The sequence below is a fragment of the Morone saxatilis genome, unplaced genomic scaffold (genome assembly GCF_004916995.1).
Source record: "Morone saxatilis isolate NCDOM2014 unplaced genomic scaffold, NCSU_SB_2.0 Contig2, whole genome shotgun sequence".
Taxonomy (NCBI): domain Eukaryota; kingdom Metazoa; phylum Chordata; class Actinopteri; family Moronidae; genus Morone; species Morone saxatilis.
In genome coordinates this window covers 5,255,317-5,264,509 of record NW_023339762.1, presented here as the reverse complement: position 1 = coordinate 5,264,509, position 9,193 = coordinate 5,255,317, and the positions used below count along the sequence as shown (strand labels likewise).

At 37.5% G+C, this 9,193-nt stretch overlaps 1 protein-coding gene across 1 annotated transcript in view; it reads left to right on the top strand.

Annotated features, from left to right (window-relative positions):
- cadps2 (Ca++-dependent secretion activator 2) overlaps positions 1–9,193 on the top strand; it is a gene marked incomplete in the record, with an annotated part of 177,905 nt that overhangs the window by 91,496 nt on the left and 77,216 nt on the right. Inside the window, 1 exon segment of the mRNA XM_035665307.1 lies at positions 5,010–5,146. Coding sequence (XP_035521200.1) covers positions 5,010–5,146 — 137 coding nt within the window.

The window sequence follows — 9,193 nt, the reverse complement described above, 5'->3', positions numbered from 1 at the left end:
AGACTCCTTTAGACCAAAACTGCAACTCCGACAGAAAGCAAAAACTCACCCCAAAAACCTTGGCCTTGTGCATTGCCACTGTTTCCAACAATCAGCAAACTTCTGGTTTGGTTGAAATAAACCCTGAATTCACTAAGGCAGATTGAGAGGGAGCTTGTGCATCAGAGTGGCAGCGAGGTGAAAAATCATGTAGAGCCGGAATATTTTCACATTCCCCTTGGTGAATTAAGTGTTTTCAAACCGATGCAGCAGTACCACAGCTATCGTCATTTTTATTCAACACATTCTTTCTTTTCAGAGCCGGCACTTACAATACAATTTGACTGAAGACAGTTTAGTCAGAGATTCAGGTTTGTTATGCTAGTAGAAGCTAATGTAGCCTTGAGGCTAGATGAGTAGCTGGCTACAGAGGTCTGGTAAGCTCACTTCTTTTTCCACATTTGTGTCATTGTTTTCAACTTGTAGTTTTTGAGACCCTGACTCCAGTAACATCAGTTTAGGACACAAAATCCAACTTTTTCACATATGCTATAGTACTCCACAAGACATGTAAACATTTGATGTGTAGAATCTGTGCTGTTCACACATTCTTTGAATGTTACTGATAAATAAATGTTTTATACCTGATCTAATTGAGTCTGTTCTAAATCTGGTTCAGTTGTTGTTGACAGTCTAAGACAAAATCATACAGTGTGTTGTTGAATGTTTGTGGTAGTTTAGATAATCTATTGATCCACTGGACGCCTGTTATCATCATAATTTTAACTATTTGTACATGAAAGTTCTGTACATTCAGCAATAATCTTAACTTGAGGTTTGATTGTTACAACTTGATCCTGACTGTTATGACTGAAAAATTATTTAAAAAAACTCTCTGTAATCATAAGTGAGGATGATATAATGTCACGTCTCAGCTGAAGTCAGCTAAAAAGGCTTTTCAATAGGAAGTTAGATCAATCAATGAAGTTGTGCAGGGCTTGCAATTACCCATAACTCTGTGTAGATCAGCAGAGATGTTTACATTAGTATAATTACAGTTTAAACTTACAACCATTAAGATTTTTCAGAAAATCAAACCCCATTTTCAACTTTTCTGCAATTTCCATTCAGTGCATTTACAACCTTCAATTGCCTCTCTATATAGTACTTATTCTTGTTGGTGGCGGGGTCTGCCATTCCCATATTGCATTCAAATTGCCTACTGTTCGAAAAATACAAAGTGAAGAAACCTGCAGACAGTCTGGATCTTGCACACCATCTGTGCAGGAGCAGTGACATCCATCCATATTTTTTGTCACACACACTCGTTCACACACATACACCCCCCCCTTAACACCCCCCCTGCAGATAATAGCTGAAAGTTAGACTCGACACAGATCAACATCACTCTTCCGCTGTCTGTCCACCAATCAATACTCCCCCTCCTCCCCTCTCCTCTTATTATTAGCACTAATCTATATCTCTTTGTCTCGATTTCTTTAGAGTTGCCTCCTTTGCTCCCTGTCTTTTCTCCATATTACATTAAGGACAATCCCATTTTTTGAAGGTAACGAATGTAAAATGACCTACATCGGAATTAGACAGAGGGAAAGCAGGCCACAGGAGCCATAGGGCAGTCAGAGTCAGAAGAAAAGAAGATAGAAAGAAAAGGAGAAGAGCGTTGATTGGAAGTTGATTGTGGAGATTTCACTTTTGCTGTCTTTTTTTTTTCTTTCGTACAAAAGCGACAAAGACAGGAGGGAGGAGGGGGGGGTGCACAAATGTCTGAGAGTCCTTGCGGGCTTCTCTGCGTCCACACAAAAACAAAATGGCAGCGTTAATAAAAAGCGATCACTAATGCTCGTCTCAGACATGAGGCCGCAGGCGTCGCAGGCGTGGAAACAGCACTGGCATTCTCCAGCAAGCCTTGGTCTTTTGTGGGGCCATGTGTCACACTCAGAAACTTCCCATCCCGAAATGTACTCCCCTGATAAAGGCAGAATGGAGAGTGTTAGGCTTTTCATTTGGCGAGGCCATTAACAGGAAAGTCTGAAAGGACTGGAAATGAACCCAGGTTTGCTCAGGCCAGGACGCCCTGCGCCTCTTCTGCTTCTTTTATTTTTCCTTTTTTTTGTTGATTCTTCCGTTGCTGACCCCAAAGCCTTGTTATTGTCTGCTGCTCCAGGCGCTGCACAGCAGAGCTGCAAGAGCTCAAAGTATCTCTACTACTATGTAAAAACACTTCATTATTGGTCATTCCAATTTGTTCTCAAAGTATAAGTCTGGTGATTAACTATATTTTTTATTTTGTCAAGAAATCCCATGAAGGGACTCAAACCAACAGTAAATAGTTTTGTGAGTAGTATTGCACCGTGTGTGTATCAAAAAAGCCTGATATCAGTCTGCTTGTATTTGTACCAGATCTAAACAGTAGTCATTTTATAAATGACTACAACAAGAATACCACACCAGAAATTGAAATATCATTCTGTTCTTATTGGGATTAAGAAATATTAGTTCATTACACCAGAAATAGCCCCCAACAGATTAACTGCTTCTTCCTTTTTGTTTGATTAAAAACTACAGCGATCAGCTGTTTTAGGAAATTACTGAACCTATTATTTTAAATGTAACAATATATTTTTAGTAGGAATCATTTGGCTTGGAGCTGAGAGCCACAGACAGAAGGTCAGCAAGTATTGAGAGTTGGACTAACGCGTTGTCGGTATCGGTCTTTGGGATTTGTTGACATGAAGAAAAATATAGACTAGGGACGCCCTGGTGGCCTTGAGGAATAAGGCGCTGACCATGAAACGCAACAGGAACCATTTTTGGATGTTATTCTCCATTTCTCTGCTGTTAATATCATAGCATATCATGCCCAAAAATGCTCTAAAGGAGATCACTCCGGTGTGATCACTTGACAAAGTGATGATGACACTTGAGTGAACTGCATTTGTTGATGAAGACTTTGACATGCAGTTTAAGTTTTGAAAAGCTAGGAAGTTAACCTTGTGAGCTCAGATCATTTTAAAAGTCCGGTGTGTAACATTTAAGAGCATCTGTTGGCAGAAATGGAATATAGCATTTTTTCATCGTTTTCATTAGTTTATAGTCACCGGAATAGAGGAATTGTTATGTTTTTGTTACCTTGAGCAAATGAGCCTCTGCATTGTTGAACCACCATGTTTCAACAGTAGCCCAGAAACAGACAAACCATACACTGGCTTTAGACAATTCCCGTTTTTTTTTTACACGTTTCACAGCCTCCTTTGTGCTTGGAAAGGGAGGGTAAGGTGAGGTAGTTGCAAATTCACCGCTAGATGGCACTAAATCCTACACACTGGACCTTTTAATACAAATGTTTCCAAATGTCAAGAATGAACTTCCATGCTCAAATCAAATTGATTGTGTTTCTGACGTGTTAATATAGAATTCAATAACAGAATAATTAATAATTCATAAATTAATTAATAAAGCCAACCAAATTTATTTAATTGCACCAGGATACCAAATTTTAAAAATGTGAGTATGTGTAATATCTCTCTTTATCTCGCGATGTGTTGTTTTCAGTTCTCTTTCTGGCTGGTTTTCGACTCTGTGAGTCACTTCCAGTGTTTTCCTCACATGTCGTCCATGTTGGCGAATGTTTTGTGTCAGCTGAGAGTACTGACAGCTTCACAGAGGATCTGTAGCCAACCGAGGTGGGAACTATTAGCCACAGCACTGAGAACTGACACTGCCAATGTAGTCTTGTCTGTGTCTGCGTGTGTGTGTGTTTACACTTCAGTTCACTGCTGAGCTCAAACAGAGGCGTGAATGATTGTGAATCTGAACACATTTATATATCACCACTTTTGGTGACAGGATCATGCAAAGATATCAGTGCAGTCATTCATCTAGAGAAGTCGATTTTACATTATGACATTGAGGTGAATGACTCCATTTTTACTATTTTAGTAGTTTTACTATTTTTCATATGTTTAAATATAGAAACAATTCTCTTGATGAAAGCATCATAGCAATTGTCTATACCTGCTACAGCTTTAAAGGTTTCACCAAAATACAGTAAAAGATCCTTCATACACTTTAAAATGATGGCCGTTTATTGTCACAATAACGTTAGTTAATCTTTCAACTGTTCAAGTTTTGTAAAAAGTTGGTTTGTAAAGATTTAAGTCTGTAATGAACAGAAGAGTCAGACTGTTTTACAAACAGATAATTCATGGTCAATGTCAGTGCCAGTTATCCTACGATCCAAAAATGTTACATTTTGTATTACATTTATAATAGAACCAGACCAAGCAATTGATTTATTTTGATATAAAAAAGAGAAAGAAAAAGTTCAAAACATACGTAATAGGATTTTTTTAGATCTGTCTTTTAAATGTGAATTTTAATAGATTTATTTCTCCAAACTTGATTTTGTGATAAATTAACAATGTTTCTTATTCTGTTATTGTATTTTCTCTGACTTTTTGGCAGAAAATCTTCCTTCTTGTCACTAAAATTTGTCGGATCCAAAATAATGATGATTAAAAGAAGGGGGAGTGATGATTGTGTTTTAACTTCAATCTGAGATTTTAAACTTTTTCTTTTTAAAGGACCAGTATGTAGGATTTAGTGGCAGCATTAGATGGCAATGAGATAAGTTGCAACCAACTGAATAGTGCTCCAAACTACAGTGGCCGCAAAAACCTCAAAAGACCCTACCTACAGCCAGCCACACTGGACCTTTTAAAGTCCTACATGTGAGGAGTTGGAATGAATTCTGTTAAAATTTCAAATAATTTAATTTTGTGACTAAATTGAATTTGCTTACTACACTGGTTCAATTTGCAGCGGCAATATAGATTAAGTAGTGCTAGTGTTTCCTTTATGTAATGAGAGATAGAGCTAAAGGATCAGTTCGGATTTTTAGTCAGTCTTAAAACAATACAGACATATGTGCATTAATGGTGTTACATGTTATAAACTTGCTCCTCCTCTCAGCCATACTGTATTAAAAAAAATATAAATTCTGTGTTCAGGTCTGGATCCATCTCAGCGCCAGGGGGTGGAGGAGCTGATCTCTGCAGCTCCGTGTCGCTTCGACCATGCTGCCCTGTTTACCATTTTACAGAAAAACACTCTGCAGCACCGCATGAACGACTCCTTCTCCTGCCTGGTACGTCAACACGAAGTCATCATCTGACACACTCCTGATTTTATCTTGATGTCTGTGTTGTCAGCTTATTGATTCTCCACGACACGATCAGAAATCTGCTGTCAGTCAAACTGGGTGGCCGGACTGATGATGAGTTTCTGAAGCCGGTTCTCTATTCTTTGCTCACTATTTACGATAACTTGAAATGCAAGCTGCATCTTGTTTCCTGGACAGGAGATTATTATAACAATGTATAATTCTTAAATATAAGACAAAATAACTTTTAACCAATAAATCATAGAAATGTAACACTTTTTATTTTTTTAATTATAGGATCAAATATAGGACCGAAAATATGAATATTTTTTAAACAAAATTTAGCCAATACATACTGTACAGTTTATTGCAAAGTGATTTAATGCGAGTCTCTATCAACTACATATACACTTGTAAATGTTTCACAGTACACACAGTAGTTCTAAGACATTCTGTTAAGCTGTGAGTGTTTAAATATATATATATAGACAATTATATAATCTATCAGTCGATCAACAGAAAATTATTCAGCAACCATTTTGATAATTATCAAATTTGCTACTTAATTATTATTTGCTTTGGTTGCTTCTTCTTCTATGATAGTAAACTAAATATCTCTTGGTTTTGGACTGTTTGGTGGTAATAATGACATTATTTTTTTGTTCAGGTAAAATAAATTGTACCAATGACCAATTAGGCAAAGAATGACAAAAAAAAACATGAACTTTTCAGCAGTTTGAAGGTGTGAGAGAGACAGAGCTCTCCCTCCCTCTGTCTCAATCTCAATTCAGTTCAATTCACTAGGCTTCATTGGCATGACATTTGATATGTGTTGCCAAAGCAACATTATACATATGTAAGAGACAATGTTAAGAAATTATTCTTAATTGACAAATATAAAAATATTAGTTATAGGCAGAGTGAGAATGATTTACCTAAAAAGAAAAAAAAAACAATGACCCACTAGGAGTGTCTGTCTCAGCAGAGACACTGCCTTCTGCCTGTATTTTCTTTATTCGCTGTGTTCGGGAAGTTTCTTGGCGTTAACCTTCCAGCCAATAACAGCGTGCAGAGTGTGAGGGTGAGACTCTTTAAAAACATATAGCGACCAGGTACCAGATCATAAGAACACACCCAGGAGGAGGGCCAGCACAAACCCTACTCATTCTGCCTTTATTAGAATAAAATGGATAATAAAATCAAATTCTATTAATATATATAGGCCTATAGACTTTAACAATACAAGACAAACAAAAACAATGAAAAGTCTTAATAAACTGATAATAACATAATGAGATGATAATAGTAGAGATAATACAAGACCACCATTAGTCTAACAGCATAATAATATAATCTGTCCCCTTTGTCTCTCTAAATTTAAATGTAAATTTAATGAGGTTTATTGGCATGAAAAGACAGTGCTTATATTGTCAAACCAATCTTAATAATAATCATGTCAGTAATAAATACATAACTAATAATGACAACACAACAGTTATGACAACAATAATAATGATAAATGTATACATATTACAGTAGAGTCACAAACCCCAATAAATAGGACATTGTAACACCGATATGACATTTGATATCAACAAGTAAACAGACAAACTTGAACACAAAAAGAAAAAACAGTATGAAGTCTGGTGGTGGATGTCCCTCAGGTTGTGGCAAGAGGCCAGATATTAGCTGCTGTTACGCTGCAATTTTCTTTTTCATCTAACTGGTTTTATTTTTGATATTTGTGTAGAATTTGGGGAAAGAATAATGCTCTCATTTCAGCATATTTGTCGCAGTGTAGCAAAATAAAATGTTTCTCTGTCTCCACTGTTTTCTGTTTGCACCGTGAACACAGCCTGTCGTCCCTTGTCAGCAGGTCTGTCTGTGATGACCAGCCTAGTGTTCTCTGAGTCTGTACCCTGTGTCTTTCTCAATATCTCATCAGTCACACTGTGTACTGTTGGTTTAGGGCCAGATAACACTCCATTTTACTATGAGTTTTTGTGGTATTGTCTCTGGGCTGGGCTGAGGCTCTGTAGGGTTGATAGAGAATCTCAGGACTAGTTGGCTCTTTTCCTGGTTCATCTCTTGGTCTTTTAGGGCTTTGTGGTGGAATGTTGGAGGGTTGATTGTTTTCAGGTGATTGTAGAATTTGATGGCTCTTTTTTCACTTTTAATTTGGATTAATTCTTCTCGGCAGGCTTTATTTGTGGGGGGGTTTTTCTGAATACATGCAAAGTGTTTTGATTCACTGCCATACAGAGCAATAGTTTCTATGACTGAATTGAATTTAGAATTTTAACCAAATTGTAATGTCTTTTTTGATGTTTGTTTTAACTGTATAGAATGCTCTCCTTGTCTTGTCTCTCAGGTCATTCACAGCCGTGTGTCTCTCTCCCTCTCCCCCCCTCTTTTTGTCTCTCTGTGTTAAGCCTGGGGTGCTCTTTTACACTGATTGAGGGTATAAACGCTCTAATCAATACTTTCCAAATAGGAACATGACCCTTATAGACGACTGCTGGGCTGACTCAATGGATGGGGGTAGAGAGGAGGAGTGAAGCCAAAATAAGTGTGTGGAGGGGGGTGGTTGGGGGGGTGAGTGTTTTTGTGTTGCGTGCACAACCATGAACCCCAAACTATGATTCACGTTTACTTTTATATTTTCACTCTAGTGCTTGAAGCTTTCTGTACACCAGCCTTGATTTTAGTGTGGTCAGGGAAAATAAAAACAAAACAAAAAAATTATGTTTCAATGCAGCTGCACAAGAGTTCCTGTTCCAGACATTTATGAACCGAGATCAGTACAATCACTGTTTTATACTTGAAAATTGCTTGGACTGGCGACCCATGTACTGAGGGTTAGTCCTTGCTGCAGCAGCCTAGGGTTCGAATCCGACCTGCGGCCCCTCGCTGCAGACACTGTCATCCCCTCTCTCTTCTGCCCCCCCTTGCCCTGTTCTCTCTCCAGCCTGTCACTATCAAAAAGGCAATAAAAAAAAACCCCCCCCCCCCAAAAAAAAAAAAAATAAAATTACTTGGACTTGACATAATTGAAAACTGCAAAACAACTGCATTTAGTTATGAAAACGCAGCATGAACCAGAATTACGTTACATCCACTTGACTTGAGACTTTTTTTAGACTGAGCGCTTGGTTCCACTCCTGACACAAGATGGCAACCAAGAGGAGGAAAAATAAGTCATTTGGTTGTTGTTTTTCTGTTGTTTCGATGTGGAATAAAAACAGACCTGTAAAAACTAATGTGTGTGTGTTTCCTTCACACATGCAATCAGTGTTTTGTTAACTTTATCCACATTCATATTGATATAGTCTAAAGGCAAACCACATTTGAAGCATTTCTGGACTGTTTTTGACCTCTGTCACAAACTACAGATAGACCTTGCTTTTTAAAAATGTATGTAGGTTTCTTTTAGTGAAGTGTTATTTTCACAGGCAGCTGTTTAATTACCACAGATCTCCAACTCTTTATTTGTAGTGAACATAATCATATACTGATCAATCGAGGCCCCTGAGTTTCATAGAACTACAGTGGGTGGGAAAATACAATCATTAAATCAATCAATAAAAACCACGCTGTTCTCTTCCTGACTACTTTTTATGGAGCCTACTGTAAAACAGTTACTGTTCGTTGGATTTCCAATTTCAGTCAGCTTGGTGAAGACAGTTTCTCTGTCAGCTAAAAGGACAGCTCAGTCTGAGGACAGTTGTGCTGTAAAACGGTTGGAGCTGCTGTGGATCAAACACGGCCACTTCAGTGTGCACCACTGATTTCTTGGTGTCAATTTTGATTTTCAAGGCAAGTTTATTCGTATAGTTCCTTTCAGTAGTTCAAAGGGCTTTACATAAGTCATGAAAGGCTTTAAGAAAACATATGAAAGAAACACAAGGCAATATAATAAGACAGCGTAACGCAAATGAATAGGATTTCAAAAATAGTAAGACAAAATAAAAACAAGCTAAAATATAAGAAGACAAATTAAAAAAGTAGAGAATAATTTAAGTAGAAAAAATG